Source organism: Oncorhynchus mykiss, chromosome 18 (assembly GCF_057628025.1).
Source record: "Oncorhynchus mykiss isolate SJ-2025 chromosome 18, ASM5762802v1, whole genome shotgun sequence".
In the NCBI taxonomy this organism is placed as follows: Eukaryota; Metazoa; Chordata; class Actinopteri; order Salmoniformes; family Salmonidae; genus Oncorhynchus; species Oncorhynchus mykiss.
The window spans coordinates 27,401,038-27,418,987 of NC_143039.1; the positions used below are offsets into that span (position 1 = coordinate 27,401,038).

The 17,950-nt window shown below is 40.4% G+C and overlaps 1 protein-coding gene across 1 annotated transcript; it reads left to right on the forward strand.

The window, feature by feature from the left end:
• The first annotated feature begins 4,583 nt into the window (after nucleotides 1-4,583).
• Nucleotides 4,584-13,518, forward strand: LOC110495770 (uncharacterized). Its single transcript, XM_090208055.1, has one exon. It carries the CDS (start codon nucleotides 6,553-6,555, stop codon nucleotides 9,469-9,471), a length of 2,919 nt encoding a protein of 972 aa, XP_090064181.1. The 5' UTR covers nucleotides 4,584-6,552; the 3' UTR covers nucleotides 9,472-13,518.
• Nucleotides 13,519-17,950: the final 4,432 nt, after the last annotated feature.

Consider the following 17,950-nt stretch of genomic DNA (forward strand, 5'->3'; position numbering starts at 1 on the left):
GCAAGGTAGATCTACTATTCTTTTCCAATTCTGGGATGTTTGCTGAATAACTTTTACCTTATGTTACACTGAACATCAATATAAATGCAACATGCAACAATTTCAAAGATTTGACTGAGTTACAGTTCAAATAAGGAAATAAATCAATTGAAATAAATTAATTAGGCCCTAACCTATGGATTTCACATGACTGGGAATACAGCTATGTACAGTGCCTTGCGAAAGTATTCGGCCCCCTTGAACTTTGCGACCCTTTGCCACATTTCAGGCTTCAAACATAAAGATATAAAACTGTATTTTTTTTGTGAAGAATCAACAACAAGTGGGACACAATCATGAAGTGGAACGACATTTATTGGATATTTCAAACTTTTTTAACAAATCAAAAACTGAAAAATTGGGCGTGCAAAATTATTCAGCCCCTTTACTTTCAGTGCAGCAAACTCTCTCCAGAAGTTCAGTGAGGATCTCTGAATGATCCAATGTTGACCTAAATGACTAATGATGATAAATACAATCCACCTGTGTGTAATCAAGTCTCCGTATAAATGCACCTGCACTGTGATAGTCTCAGAGGTCCGTCAAAAGCGCAGAGAGCATCATGAAGAACAAGGAACACACCAGGCAGGTCCGAGATACTGTTGTGAAGAAGTTTAAAGCCGGATTTGGATACAAAAAGATTTCCCAAGCTTTAAACATCCCAAGGAGCACTGTGCAAGCGATAATATTGAAATGGAAGGAGTATCAGACCACTGCAAATCTACCAAGACCTGGCCGTCCCTCCAAACTTTCAGCTCATACAAGGAGAAGACTGATCAGAGATGCAGCCAAGAGGCCCATGATCACTCTGGATGAACTGCAGAGATCTAGAGCTGAGGTGGGAGACTCTGTCCATAGGACAACAATCAGTCGTATATTGCACAAATCTGGCCTTTATGGAAGAGTGGCAAGAAGAAAGCCATTTCTTAAAGATATCCATAAAAAGTGTCGTTTAAAGTTTGCCACAAGCCACCTGGGAGACACACCAAACATGTGGAAGAAGGTGCTCTGGTCAGATGAAACCAAAATTGAACTTTTTGGCAACAATGCAAAACGTTATGTTTGGCGTAAAAGCAACACAGCTCATCACCCTGAACACAACATCCCCACTGTCAAACATGGTGGTGGCAGCATCATGGTTTGGGCCTGCTTTTCTTCAGCAGGGACAGGGAAGATGGTTAAAATCGATGGGAAGATGGATGGAGCCAAATACAGGACCATTCTGGAAGAAAACCTGATGGAGTCTGCAAAAGACCTGAGACTGGGACGGAGATTTGTCTTCCAACAAGACAATGATCCAAAACATAAAGCAAAATCTACAATGGAATGGTTCAAAAATAAACATATCCAGGTGTTAGAATGGCCAAGTCAAAGTCCAGACCTGAATCCAATCGAGAATCTGTGGAAAGAACTGAAAACTGCTGTTCACAAATGCTCTCCATCCAACCTCACTGAGCTCGAGCTGTTTTGCAAGGAGGAATGGGAAAAAAATTCGGTCTCTCGATGTGCAAAACTGATAGAGACATACCCCAAGCGACTTACAGCTGTAATCGCAGCAAAAGGTGGCGCTACAAAGTATTAACTTAAGGGGGCTGAATAATTTTGCACGCCCAATTTTTCAGTTTTTGATTTGTTAAAAAAGTTAGAAATATCCAATAAATGTCGTTCCACTTCATGATTGTGTCCCACTTGTTGTTGATTCTTCACAAAAAAATACAGTTTTATATCTTTATGTTTGAAGCCTGAAATGTGGCAAAAGGTCGCAAAGTTCAAGGGGGCTGAATACTTTCGCAAGGCACTGTATCTGCTGGTCACAGAAAGTAGGACATGGATCAGAAAACCAGTCAGTATCTTGTTTGACCACCATTTGCCTCATGCAGCGCGACACATAAAGCTGGCCAGGCTGTTGATTGTGGCCTGTGGAATGTTGTCCCACTCCTCTAATATGTCTGTGAAGAGTACACTTCTCCAGCATGCCAGTGACTATCGAAGGTGAGCATTTGCCCACTGAAGTCGGTTACGACGCCAAACTGCATTCAGTTTAAGACCCTGGTGAATATGACGAGGACGCAGATGAGATGCTTTCTGACAGTTTGTGGAACCCACAGCTTCATCAGCTATCCGGGTGGCTGGTCTCAGACAATCCCGTAGGTGAAGAAGCCGGATGGGGAGGTCCTGGGCTGGTGTGGTTACATGTGGTCAACGGTTGTGAGGCCGGTTGGATGTCCTGCCAAATTCTAGAAAACAGTGTTGGAGGTGTCTTCTGGTAAAGAAATGAACATTAAATTATCTGGAATGTAAAAAGTGTCAGTGTTAGTACCCGTTTGATGTTTGGATTAGAATGTTCTTAGTTCTAGGAAATAAATATCTCAGGTCTCGGAAAGTTCCCGTATATGGTCAGCATCAGTATTTTATTCGGTCCAACTGTGAGAGAGAGCAAACAAGCCTGACTTCCCCCCCGACTCTCTCTCGCTTCTTCTTTTCTGCCCCTTCTTTTCTGCCCCTTAGTCAACTGTGTGTCAGGTCAACCCAGTCTTTTAAGTTTTCACATTGTTTTGTAGCTATTTGTGAGAAATCAATCTAGACAAATACCAATATATATTTTGAATAAAGTTTAGTGAAGTAAAATGCCAGGGAAGTGCTCTTTGGGGCAGGGTGGTAGAACCGGGACTCAGGTGATTACAGTCCTATGCTGCACTAGTGCTCACTGTGACTGTCTTCCTCTGACAATTGTGAGTAAAAATTATTACTATGTAGTCTGGCTGTTTTTAGTTGTCTTTTGCTAGTGTATCTCTTCAAAAATATCATACAAATGTGTGTTTTATTCTTATCCAGACAATGTTATTACCCTTATCTACTCATTTCTAATTTGATAGTGGTCTTTACTTTTTTTCCTTTCTACTGTAGTTTGTCTTTATCAGTAAAGCAGACTTTTTGTGAGTTATGTTGATAATTTGGATGACCTATAAATAATAATCTGTCAGTTATTTTGAGGACCACAATACCATATAGAACATCATAAAGAACATCAGTTTTGTCTCACAAATAAAGACTATGTCTGCTATGATGTCTGTGAATACTTCTCTCATACCTGCTTTGTAAAACACGGAACCCTTTTCCATGACGGTCTTGTCTTCGCAGAGTATCACACACATAACTCTCCCTCACTCAATAATCTTCCAAGGCAATGCAATGAATTCAAACATGAGAGTTACACATTCAGGACCAATGTCTAATACTTATAATGTTCAGCTTTGTGGAACTCTTTGTTTACATTTCATTAGTTGACTTTGTTTGGTTATATTTGTCGTGAGCCAAAATGCGTATCCTCTTGAAAAAGTTACTATCCATGTTGCTTTCCCTGCCATCCCGATCCTTCATTACTAACCCATTCCTTTGCATATTCCATCATCTAGTGGACATAAACTGTTATTACACTAAGGAGACACGAAGAAGTGTGTCTTCAAAAACACTGGTTTAGACATTTCCTTGACCAAGCAATAAGACATAACTTGATGTTTCAGAGATTTACTGGTTTGGGTGAGCAGCAATCAAAGCATTTTGTATTTCATCAACAGCTGGTGATTAGTAAGTGCTAGTACCAGTTAGAATTTTGGATCAGAATGAGCTTTATATCTTAGTTCTCAGAAATGATTTCTGAATTCTAAATTCACTTTATTATTGGGGTCAGCAACAGCATTTTCTTCTGATGTCCAATTTTGGGATGTTTGCTCATTAACTTTCTTCTCACTTCCTCCTCACTTATGGTAAATCGACTGTCCCCCCAAAAAATTCTGAAAATGACACCTCTCTCTCTCTCTCTCTCTCTCTCTCTCTCTCTCTCCCTCTCTCTCTCTCACGCTCTCTCTCTATTTCAATGTCAATGTCAATTTAAGGGGCTTTATTGGCATGGGAAACATATGTTAACATTGCCAAAGCAAGTGAAGCAGATAATATGCTACACTGAAACCAACAATTAAAACGTAACAGTAATAAACATTACACTCACAAAAGTTTGAAAAGAATAAAGACATTTCAAATGTGATATTATGTCTACATACAGTGTTGTTATGATGTGCAAATAATTAAAGTACAAAAGAGAAAATATAGGTTGTATTTACAACGGTGCTTGTTTTTCGCTGGTTGCCCTTTTCTTGTGGCAACGGGTCACAAATCTTGCTGCTGTGATTGCACACGGTGGTATTTCACCCAATGGATATGGGAGTTTATCAAACTCAAATTTGATTTCAAATTCTTTGTGGGTCTGTGTAATCTGAGGGAAATATGTGTCTCTAATATGGTCATACATTGGACAGCAGGTTAGGAAGAGCAGCTCAGTTTCCACTTCATTTTGTGGGCAGTGTGCACATAGCCTGTCTTCTCTTGAGAGCCAGGTCTGCCTAAGGCGGCCATTCTCAATAGCAAGGCTACATATGCTCACTGAGTCTCTCTCTCTGTCTCTCTCTCTCTCTCTCTCTCTCTCACTTCCCCTCCTCTGTCCCTTTAACTTAATCAACTGTGTGTCTAGTCTACCCAGTCACTTTGTGCTGGATCTCTGCTTACAAGTCAAAATCTATCCTAGACCAAGACAAAACTATTTTTTAAACAAAGGGTTAATATAGTGAAGTTTAAAGGCAGGGAAGTGCTCTTTGGAGCAGGGTGGTAGAACCAGGACTCAGGTGATCACAGTCCTATGCTGCACTAGCGTTCACTGTGACTGTCATCTGACAATTGTGAGTAAAAATAATTACTATGTATTTTGCCTATATTTTTCATTTTCTTCTGCAAGTCTATCTCCTAAAAAAATATGATACAATATGTTTTGTGTTTTCTCTTATTCAGACAATGTTTTTACCCTTTTCTACTCATTTCTAATTTGATAGTGGTCTCCTTTTATCCTCTCTGATGAACAGTACGAGTAAAAATCTTGGACACACCTACTCATTCAAGGGTTTTTCTCTATTTGTACTATTTTCTACATTGTAGAATAATAGTGAAGACATCAAAACTATGAAATAACACATATGGAATCATGTGGTAACCAAAAAAGTGTTAAACAAATCAAAATATATTTGAGATTTGAGATTCTTCAAAGTAGCCACCCTTTGCCTTGATGACAGCATTGCACACTTGGCATTCTCTCAACCAGCTTCATGAGGTAGTCACCTGGAATACATTTCAATTAACAGGTGTGCCTTGTTAAAAGTTAATTTGTGGAATTTCTTTCCATCTTAATGTGTTTGAGCTATTCAGTCGTGTTGTGACAAGATAGGGGTGGAATACAGAAGATTTGGTAAAAGACCAAGTCCATATTATGTCAAAAACAGCTCAAATAAGCAAAGAGAAACAACAGTTCATCATCCACATCCATCAATCCGGAAAATGTCAAGTACTTTGAAAGTTTCTTCAAGTGCAGTCACAAAAACCATCAAGCGCTATGACGAAACTGGCTCTCATGAGGACTGCCAAAGGAAAACCCAGAGTTACCTCTGCTGCAGAGGATAAGTTCATTAGAGTTACCAGCCTCAAAAATAGGCAATTAACTGCACCTCAGATTGCAGTCCAAATAAATGCTTCACAGAGTTCAAGTAACAGACACATCTCAACATCATGTGTTCAGAGGAGACAGCGTGAATCAGGCCTTCATGGTCGAATTGCTGCAAAGAAACCACTACTAAAGGACACCAATAACAAGAGGAGACTTGCTTGGGCCAAGAAACACGAGCAATAGACATTAAAATTTGTCCTGTGGTCTGATCAGATGACCTGGCCTCCACAATCACCCAATCTCAATCCAATTGAGATGGTTTGGGATGAGTTGGACCGCAGGATGAGATGACTGCAGGAAAAGCAGCCAACAAGCGCTCAGCATATGTGGGAACTCCTTCAAGACTGTTGAACAAGCATTTCAGGTGAATCTGGTTGAGAGAATGCAAAGAGTGTGCAAAGATGTCATTAAGGCAAAAGTTGGCTACTTTGAAGAATCTCAAATATAAAATATATTTTGATTTGTTAAACGCGTTTTTGGTTACTACATGATTCCATGTGTGTTATTTCATAGTTTTGATGTATTCACTATTATTCTACAATGCAGAAAATAGTAAAAAAAATAAAGAAAAACACTTGAATGAGTAGGTGTGTCCAAACTTTTGACTGGTTCTGTAGTTTGTCTTTATCAGTGAAGCAAACTTTTTGTGAGCTATATTGAAAATGTGGATTACCTATCATTAATAATCTGTCAGAAATTTTGAGGACCACAATACCAACAGCTATCAATGTTATTGCAATTTCATTCGATTGTCTAATTATGCTATATATCAGGACCCCAAATGTAACAGTTAGTCACTATATTATTATTTGTTATTTACTGTAGAACTGAAGAAGACGGCAATCCACTGGGCACAGACGTCAATTCAACGTCTATTCCACGTTGGTTCAACATCATTTCATTGAAATTAGGTGGAAATAACGTTGATTCAACCAGTGTGGGCTCAGTGGGAAGCCTCTGACACAATGACACTCAAGGTGACCATGCCTGGAATACGAAGTGGGCTTACATTCTCTCAGCTGAGACTCAATCTTTGTTTCCTGATGTATTGCTGGGTTCTTGCTGATCCAGTATGTGGGTACTTCCTGAAAAACTGCACAATCCGGGGTAATCTCAGTGACCCCTCTAACATGAAAGTACTCTGTTATAACAGGAATCTTGAAGTCATACCTTTAGATATTCCGCGGAAAGTAAGCAATTTAGACTTGGCCATGAATAAGATTTCCAAGATCGAAAAGTTGGATTTTACAGACCTATCAAACCTCAAAATTCTAAACATGTCCAAAAACCAGATCTCTCAAGTGGATGATGAGGCTCTTGGACACCTAGATGCTCTTCAGGAGCTGGGTCTGTCTCATAACAGACTCACAACCCTGTCAGACCATTTGTTTCAGGGCCTGGCCAACCTCTCCCTGCTACATCTGGACAACAACCTCATTGCAACCATCAGCTCCTCATCATTTCAGCCTCTCTCCAGTTTGAAGACAGTGAATTTAACCAAGAACAACCTTTATAATATGAAGGAAGTTCAGGCCATTGTACAATTACCACACTTACAGGAGTTGTACATTGGGAGCAACATATTCACATCTTTCCAGTCACAGGAAATATCAAACACTTCTTTAAAGCTGAGAGTGTTGGATTTATCCTGGAATCCATTGGAAATCTTCAGAGTCACGGCAGATGTTTTTCCTTACCTTGAGGTGTTAGACATCGCCTACTGTGGCCAACTTGGACACATGGAATGGGATGTGCTGAACAGGTCTTTTCTGAGCAACGTCAAACGTCTCAACTTGAGTGGCATTGAGATGTCTTTCGAGAGGATGGGTATGGTACTGCAGACTGTCAACTCCTCATTAGTCCATCTGAGATTGCAAGACCTTGTAAACGGCTCAAGGCTAAAGGTCAAGGCTCTCACTGATATTGCCTGCCATATACCTACACTCAATGTGCTAAGACTAGAATATAACAACATAGGTAATCTCTCTGAGGAATTTGTGCAGTCATGTAAGCACATGATAGAAGTGGACATATCAAATACTAATCTTTTTCAGCTGTCTGACTTTTCATTCAGACCGTTAGAGCAGATAAGGACTTTGAAAATGGGCCACAACAGGCTTTCTTCCGTGCCAAAGGCCACAAGAAATGTACCTACACTGAAGGTCTTGGATCTCAGCTTCAATATCATCAATAAACTGGGCTGCTCAGATTTCTCCAATCTTACAGGACTCACACAACTCATTATTTTCCACAATCAAATCTCCAACCTTCCAGGATGTGTTTTCCAGGATTTGAAAGAATTAAGGATCCTTAAACTGGGATCAAACAAAATCCTGACCTTGAATGAAGCCTTCATGAATGGTTTGCACAAACTTGAGACTTTGTTGATGGCAGGCAATAAACTGAGCTCTATAAGAAAAGGAGAGTTTAAAAGCTTAGTATCACTCAAGAATTTGTTTTTATTTGACAATCAGATTGCCAGTATGGAAGATGGAGCCTTTGAGGGATTGGTCAACCTTACAGAACTTCAACTGGACTCAAATAAGATCACTCAAACAGACATAAGAAATACTGTGCTCACGGGACTTCCACTCTTAAGAACTCTTGATATATCCTGTAATTACATCACATATGTAAATGATGATAAATTAGACCCTCCACCCTTCTCTCATCTGATATCTCTGGAGAACCTCAGGATATTTAGTCAGCGTCACAAGGGACTGTCTCATCTACCTATCAACTTTCTTGAAGGACTGAAATCTTTATTGTCATTCCAGGCAGGGAGTCTCAATATTAAGGACCTGCACCCAAATACATTTATTCACACACCCCGGTTGTGGTTCCTTGATGTCAGTAAGAATGAGTTCACAGCCCTCACTCCAAAGCTGTTTCACCCAACCCCAAGGCTCAACAGCCTGTACCTGTCCAAAGCCCGACTTCAGTCCTTAGATTTCCTCATAGGAGCAAACCTCAGTAGAGTCACTTTCTTGCAGGTGAGCAAGAATGACATAACAGTAGTCAATGAGACAGTGTTGCAGTCTCTCCCTGCCTTGACATACCTGGACATGCAAGATAATGCTTTCACCTGTGGCTGCAGTGATGCTTGGTTTGTCCAGTGGATGGAGAGCGACAACCAAACACAAGTTGTTGGTGCAGGAGAATTTACCTGCAACTATCCTGCCGATCTAAAGGACACCAAGCTGTTGGATGTTGAGCTTCAGTTCTGTACAGTGGACTTAGGACTTTACTGCTACATCTCTACCACTTGTCTGGTCCTCCTCACCCTGGTAGCATCCTTTGCCTACCACTTCCTGAAATGGCAGGTCATTTACGGCTATTACCTCTTCCTGGCTTTCCTCTATGACACTAAGCAAAGGAAAAAGCACACGCCTCATGGCTGTCAGTACGATGCCTTCATTTCCTACAATGCCCACGATGAGCCCTGGGTCCTGAGGGAGCTTCTGCCAGAGCTGGAGGGACAGCAGGGCTGGAAGCTGTGTCTCCACCACCGGGACTTCCAGCCAGGCAAACCCATCATAGACAACATTATGGACGGCATCTACGGAAGCCGCAAGACCATCTGTGTCATCAGCCACCGCTACCTGGAGAGTGAGTGGTGCTCCCGGGAGATCCAGGTGGCCAGCTTCCGGCTCTTTGATGAGCAGAAGGACGTCCTGATTCTGGTGTTCCTGGAGGAGATCCCTACCCACCAGCTGTCACCCTACCACCGGATGAGGAAGCTAGTGAAGAGACGCACGTACTTGAGCTGGCCCAGGAATGGGGAGCACATTGTGCTCTTCTGGCAGCAACTACGGCTGGCTTTAGAGACCAAGGACGGCCCTGCTGAGGAAAATCCCATCCTCTCTGGTGTGCAGGCTCTGTGATAGTGACACGTTGATAGTGACACCTCACTCTGAACCTTTTCTGTATATTTACATGAGAATATTGAAGATGCACTCTCACACTTTTGTCTAATTTCAGCCAGTAGTTTTGAAAGTGGTGCTCACGAGCCAGAAGTGGTCCCAGTTTTCTGTGTATCACGTCACCTAAAGTGTTTTTTGCCTATTAGTATTATATGTCATGAATTAATTTCATACTATACAGTATGTTATGATTTTATTGTGCTTATCATCATGGAGTGCATCTTTAAGAAGTTCCTAAGAGTATTGATGTGCCCATGGGTCAATCTAAGTAACATATGAAAAAAATCCCCATCAAAGTTAGTTTAAGCTAGAGATATCAGTTTCTTTGCATGGGTCTCAGAGCAATTTATATTATTCTGTACATTTATCTTCAAGGCCAAATGTAGTTTGATATGTTATGTTTTTTATGGTATTTTTTATGGTATTAATGCAAAACTTAGCTAATAGTAGTAGTTACAAAGCAGCAAAAAGTTAGTAAGTAGTTGAACAGTTCCTCACTAGCCAAAATGCTAAAGTTGTCCGTGATGAGATTTGATCTCGCAACCATATGCCCACCCATCTGTCATATGCAACTATGCCAAAACTAACATACCATACTAAATGGACTGTTTCGGATTTTCAGTGCATTTAGAAAGTAATCAGACCACTTGACTTTTCCCACATTTCGTTACGTTACAGCCTTATTCTAAAATGTATTAAATTAATAAAAAATCATCATACATCTACACACTATACTCCATGATGACAAAGCAAAATGTTTTTTTTTTGACATTGTAGCAAGTTTAATAAAATGTTTCAACAGAAATACCTTTTACATAAGTATTCAGACCCTTTGCTATGAGACTCGAAATTGAGCTCAGGTGCATCCTGTTTCAATTGATTCTTGAGATGTTTCTACAACTTAACTGGAGTCTATATGTGGTAAACTGAATTGATTGGACATGATTAAAAAAGCACACACCTGTCTACATAAGGTCCGACAGTTGACAGTGCATGTCAGCGCAAAAACCAAGCCATGAGGTCGAAGGAATTGTCCCTAGAGTTCCGAGACATGATTGTTTTGAGGCACAGATCTGGGGAAGGGTACCAAAACATTTCTGCAGCATTGAACGTCCCCAAGAACACAGTGTCATTCTTAAATGGAAGAAGTTTGGAACCACCAAAACTACCTAGAGCTGGCCGCCCAGTCGAACTGAGCAATCAGTGGAAAAGTGACTTTCTCAGGGAGGTGACAAAGAACCCGTTGGTCACTCTGACAGAGCTCTAGAATTCCTGTGTGGAGATGGGAGAACCTTCCAGAAGGACAACCATCTCCTCAGCGGGCACATAAATGACTCTCAGACCATGAGAAACAAGATTATCTGGTCTGATGAAACCAAGATTGACTCTTTGGCCTGAATGCCAAGCGTCACGTCTGGAGGAAAACTGGCACCATCCCTACGGTGAAGCATGGTGGTGGCAGCATCATGCTGTGAGGATGTTTTTCAGAAGAAGGGACTGGGAAACTAGTCAGGATGGAGGCAAAGATGAACGGATCAAAATACAGAGAGATCCTTGATGAAAACCTGCTTCAGAGCTCTCAGGACCTTAGACTGTGGCGAAGGTTCACCTTCCAACAGGACAACAACCCTAATTACACAGCCAAGACAATGCAGGAGTGACTTCGGGACAAGTCTCTGAATGTCCTTGTGTGGCCCAGCCAGAGCCCGGACTTGAACCCGATCGAATATCTCTGGAGAGACCTGAAAATAGCTGTGCAGCGACACTCCCCATCCAACCTGACAGAGCATGAGAGGATCTGCAGAGAAGAATGGGAGAAACTCCCAAAAATCTGTTTTTGCTTTGTCATTATGGGGCATTGTGTGTAGATTGATGGGGGGGAGGGGGGGGGGGGGGCTATTTAATCCATTTTAAAATTAGGCTGTAACGTAACAAAACGTGGAAAAAGTCAAGGTGTCTGAATTCTTTCCGAATGCACTGTACGTACAGAATAATACGAAATGCTCTGAGACTAGGTTTGCAACCGTTTATGTTGGCTTTCCGCATCTGCAGTGGAAGGTGGCTGAGCTACAGCGATGTTTGTCAGACCATGAAACATCCGAAACGGTTTGGCCTACAAACTATTATGACCCCTCTATGGAAAGACACAGGCCTGATCTGAAGGTAAACCAGCACTGATTCCACTCTATGGAAAGGGGAGACTCTTACGAACAAGGTGATGTTCTCCGTTTTGTCACAGGTCTCAGCTGAAGGTAACCCATACAAACTAATTGAAGTATGAAGGTAGTTTTCTTCTAACAAAAATAAGGGGTTAAATTTAAAAATATATATTTTTAAAAGTCAGCTTTCTTGTATCTCCTAGATATCGGAGAGACCAGTGCTTAATTTGTAAATCGGGAAGTACCGGAACAATAAAAAGTGAGCTCGAGAGTCAGGTGACCTGGGGAGTTCTAAGGTACCGGAACGAATGAAAAAAATTAATTACCCTCATAATATATCTTTGCATGCATATCATCACATTTGCGTAGTGGCATAGAGCAGTAGAATTAAGGCACTTATAGAAGTTGCACACATGGAGAACATTTTTAGTAGCCTGGGGTCCGGGAAAATGTTAGTCTTTTATAAATTAATTTCAGCAATTTTATGTAATTTTACCTGAATGGAGACTTTGCCAGAATCTTTTTTAGTACCGCAAAAATGATCGAAATGACAGGCTACTTTGACACTGACAAACTGAGAAATCTGAGATCAATTAAAAACGACCTTGTCTTGAATCCATCAATAGTCTAGGCCTAGTTGTGTGAAGACACATATTGTAGGCTACAATATGCGGGGCAAATTATAGTCCTAAAAATGCTTCCAGTTTGACTGACTCACTCAGCTAACTCGCTGGTGATGGCCGATGCTCGTGCCAAAAGCCTCTCCCTCTCGCTCTCTCTTTTGTGGAAATAATACTTCGAAGTTGATCAAATATTTTGGTAGCCTACAGCAGAGTCTTCTCTTTTCAGCAGGAGTCATTTGCCTTACAACCTGTGTTTTCGCTTGATTTGAACTTAAAATATTCAAATATTGCGAAAGGCCTGTTTTTTTCTGCATGGTGTTTTTTCACTGACAGATTTGCCACTCGTTCCCGGATGTAGGCTATTCCTTGTTTATTAGGTTACAATCCACAGCTACTGATCCTCTGTCACTAAATTATAAATTATTGTTATGGTGTAGTGGGCTATTCTGAATGATTTAATCAATTTCTGAACAGACAGCAGTATTAATATAACTTTGGCAAATGTATTTAAATGTATCAAGGGTGCTGCAGTTCATTCAGAATCCTTCGCATGGCTATGATTCTATGAGGAAATAAATGAGAGATGTGAGTTGCAGGCTCATGTCTATCAGAGTAGAGAGAGGGAGAGAGGTCATAGAAAGTGAAACTTATTCTAGTTATGTGAGACATACTGACAGCTTCTCACACAGCCAAGGCCACGCGTTGGTCTCAAACATTGCTTACAATGTTACGCAAACCAATAACCCGGGCCGAACCAACCAAAATCAACTCTTAGAATATTAGTCCCACCTTAAAAATTTACTTTTTCACGTTACTTTTCTTTCTGGAGGCCGGAGAATTAACTAAAGGCTAAATTAAGCACTGGGACAGACACATCAAAAACCTTATTCCGTATGATTTCTTTTTGGAAAGTCTTTTTATTTTATTTTTTACATTTATGAGTATGTTATTCAATGCGTTTCTATGGGCTTTAGTAGTCAAGGGCAAATTCAATATTTTATCAAAAAACATTTTTAGAGGGTAGGAAATGCTTATATTTGTAAATTGAGTAAGCCAATTCATGATCATATTAGCTTATTTTTTCCTTGTCATAGATATTATTGATTTTGTTACTCAATTAATGCAATATAATCACACTTTTACAGTTTATTTGTACATTTTGATATCTGTCATACAAAATGTTCAGCATAAAATGTGATAATAAAGTATCAATTGAAGCGTTCAAAGAACATTGTTCGAGTGACTTGTGTATTGTGTTGTTTGAGTTAACACGTATGTAAGGCACTTATAGAAGTTATGTATTGACAGCATATGTATTGACAGCAGTTTTGGATAATTTTCTAATAAGACACCATGTTGTACAGATGTTCACAGTTGTTATTCATCGAACAGTGATCGCACACACACTGACTATTCCACACAGCCCATCATGTCTGGGGGGATTTTGTTAGGCTCTGGGCGGATCCTGCTGAAAGCCAGTAGCCTGGGTGTCTCCTAGTGGTAGTACTCAGAGCCCACATACACTTTGATGTCATCATGCCTTCCTTGATGCCGGAGATGGGCAGTGGGGCCTCTCTGGCTACTGCCCTAGAGGTGGCAGACAGGTCCTTATCACAGGAGGCTTGTAACAACTTGATTGAGGAGGATGGGCTCAATGTAATGGCTGGAACAGAATAAATGGAATGGTACACTCTTAGATAAATGGTTTCAAAAGGGTTCTTCAGCAGCTTCAGGTTCTTCAGGTAGAACCCTTTTTGGTTTCAGGTAGAACCCTTTTGGTTCCATGTAGAACCCTCTGTGGAAAGGGCTCTGGAACCAAAATGGTTTTACCCGGAGTTCTTCAAAGGCTCCTACTATGGGGACAGCTGAAGAACCCTTTTAGGTTCTAGATAGTACCTTTTTACTAAGAGTGTATCAAACACATAAACACGTTGTTTCCATGTGTTTGATACAATTCTATTCACTCCATTCTAGCCATTATTATGAGTCGTCCTCCTCTCACCAGCCTCCTGTAGTGCTTATGTCCTTCTCTCTCCACTTATTCAATATTCTTTCCTCTCACCTGTGGATGAAATAAAATCCATGAAGTATGAATGAGAAAGAACGATAAATACAAGGGGAAAGTCACACAAAGTATCCATATCAGTTTAGTTTCACCATAAAGGTCAAACAAAGTCCAATTTTGGTCTGTCTCACTTCCTCATTCACTTTCGTTAAAACATCCCCCAGGACACCCTTTTTTGTGTTTCTATTCGTGTTTTTTTCTGAGAATGATACCTTTACTCCCACTCCCTGTTTCGCTTCTTCTACACACACACACACACACACACACACACACACACACAGTATTGTAGAACTAACCATGTGGGACACACAATTCAGTCTCATTCAAAATCCTAGTTTCCCTAACCCCTAACCCTAAATCTAACCCTTACCCTTTTTATTTTTTTATTTGACCTTTATTTAACCGGGTAAGCTAGTTAGTTGAGAATAAGTTCTCATTTACAACTGTGACCTGGCCAAGATAAAGCAAAGCAGTGCGACACAAACAACAGCACAGAGTTACACATGGAATAAACAAGCGTACAGTCACTAACACAATAGAAAAAAAGAAAGTCTATATACAGTGTGTGCAAATGGAGTGAGGAGGTAAGGCAATAAATAGGCCATAGTAGCGAAGTAATTACAATTTAGAAGATTAACACTGGAGTGATAGATGAGCAGATGATGATGGGAAAGTAGTGATACTGGTGTGATAAAGAGCAGAAAAAAAATAAAAACAATATGGGGATGAGGTAAGTAGATTGGGTGAGCTATTTACAGATGGAGTACCCTAACTCTAACCTTAACCCCAAAACGAAAACTTAACCTTAACCATAACCCTGAACCTAACCCAAGCTACTAACCCTAAAACTAAACCTAGCTCCTAACCATAACCGTAAACCTAATTCTAACACTAACACTAATTCTAACTTTAACCTTACACACACACACACACACACACACACACACACACACACACACACACACACACACCTTGATATGAGAGAGACGTCATTCTCCCTTTCATTGCATTTTATTTCCTCTCACCTGTGGATGAAATATAGTCTATGAAGTATGAATGAGAAATAGAACAATAACAAGGGGAAAGTCAGTGCACAAAGGGAAACAGTATCTATATTAGTTATATTACATCATAAAGAACATACAAGCAAGGTAGATCTACTGTTGTATCACAATGTGGTATCAGTTCCGGCTCACAAATAAGGACTATGTCTGCTATGATGTCTGTGAAAACTTCATTCATACCTGCTTTGTAAATCACTGAACACTTTCCCATGAAGGTCTTGTCTTCACAGATGATCTAACCATGCATGCCATTGTTGTCATTATGTACATAGTGCTATTTCTATTGTTTTTATCACCCTTTCCATTATTTTATTTTACTAGCTCTGCATGTTGGAGGTCGAAGCCGAAGATTTTCACTCTACCCTGCAATCACACCTGCAACCCTGTTCATGTGACTATTAAACAATCTGATCTGAATCTGAATGAAATGACTCTCTCCCTGACTCAATAATCTTCAATGAAAATGCACTGAATTCTAACCAAACACTTACACATTATGGACAGTCTTATAATTGTCATCTCTATGGGACTGGGTTTCAATTTCATCAGTTGGTTTTGTTTAGCTATTCATTTGGGAGCCTAAACACCTATCATCTTGAAAGTTATATGCTGCATTAGAATTGCATTCTGAGATTTCTTTACGAACACATTCCTTTGTATACTTTGTCATCTACTGGACACAAACTGTTATTACACAAAGTAGACAGAAGTGTCTCTGAGAACTGTGGTTCAGTCATCTTCCTTGACCAAGGAATTGAGAGAGACATTCAGCAGTGGGGAACCGCGAGGACTTTCTATGCCTTCAGAAAAAGCCTAAGGATTTACAATTGTATTGATATATTTGAAACAAAATTCTGTTTAAATTTCTATGTAATATTTACAATAATTTGTATGCCCTTCTGAATGAATCTCTTCAGTTTGTGTTGGAAAGAGAAAGGTTAATACTGAAGAGAAAAAAATATCCAATCAGGATTTTCTTTGGTGGTCTCTGGGTAGAAATATCTAGCTAGCTCAGCCAGCAAATGTCTCAGTTCTTATAAGTGCCCTTATATGTTCAGCGTCAGTATTTTATTTGGTCCAATTGTGAGATGGATCAGACAAGTCCAATTTCAGTTTGTTTTCTCTATAACCTTCTTCTCACTTATGTTAACTCACTCATCCCCCTGGCCATCCCTCTTCATATTAATATTCCTTCATTCTTTCTGAGAATGACACCTTTACTCCCACTCTTGCCACACACACACACACACACACACACACACACACACACATGCACACACGCACGCACACATGCACTCACACACACACACACACACCTTGATATGAGAGCGACGTCATTCTCCCTTTCATTCCATTTTCTTTCCTCTCACCTGTGGATGAAATTTAGTCTATGAAGTATGAATGAGAAATAGAACAATAACAAGGGGAAAGTCAGTGCACAAAGGGAAACAGTATCCATGTTAGTTCTATTACATCATAAAGTACATACAAGCAAGGTAGATCTACTATTCTTTTTCTCCATTTCTGGGATGTTTGCTCAATAACTTTTACCTTATGTTACACTGAACATCAATATAAATGCAACATGCAACAATTTCAAAGATTTGACTGGGTTACAGTTCATATGGGGTGGCAGGGTAGCCTAGTGGTTAGAGCGTTGGACTAGTAACCGGAAGGTTGCAAGTTCAAATCCCCGAGCTGACATGGTGCAAATCTGTCGTTCTGCCCCTGAACAGGCAGTTAACCCACTGTTCCTAGGCCGTCATTGAAAATAAGAATTTGTTCTTAACTGACTTGCCTAGTTAAATAAAGGTCAAATAAAAAAAATATATAAGGAAATAAATAAAATTAAATAAATGAATTAGTCCCTAACCTATCGATTTCACATGACTGGTAAAAAAGCTATGTATCTGCTGGTCACAGAAAGTAGGACATGGATCAGAAAACCAGTCAGTATCTGGTGTGACCACCATTTGCCTCATGCAGAGCGACACACTTCGCATAAAGTTGTCCCACTCCTCTAAAATGCCTGTGAAGAGCACACTCCAGCATGCCAGTGACTATCGAAGGTGAGCATTTGCCCAATAAAGACGGTTATGACGCAGTTTAAGACCCTGGTGAGGAGGACGCAGATGAGATGCTTTCTGACAGTTTGTGGAACACATCAGCTATCCGGGTGGCTGGTCTCAGACAATCCCGTAGGTGAAGAAGCCGGATGGGGAGGTCCTGGGCTGGTGTGGTCAACGGTTGTGAGGCCGGTTGGATGTCCTGCCAAATTCTAGAAAACAGTGGATGCGACTTCTGATAAAGAAATTAACATTACATTCTCTGGAATGTAAAAAGTGTCAGTGTTAGTACCCGTTTGATGTTTGGATCAGAATGTTCTTAGTTCTAGGAAATAAATATCTCAGGTCTCGGAAAGTTCCCGTATATGGTCAGCATCAGTATTTTATACGGTCCAAGAGAGAGCAAACAAGCCTGACTTCCCCCCCGACTCTCTCTCTGTCACTTCTTCTTTTCAGCCCCTTA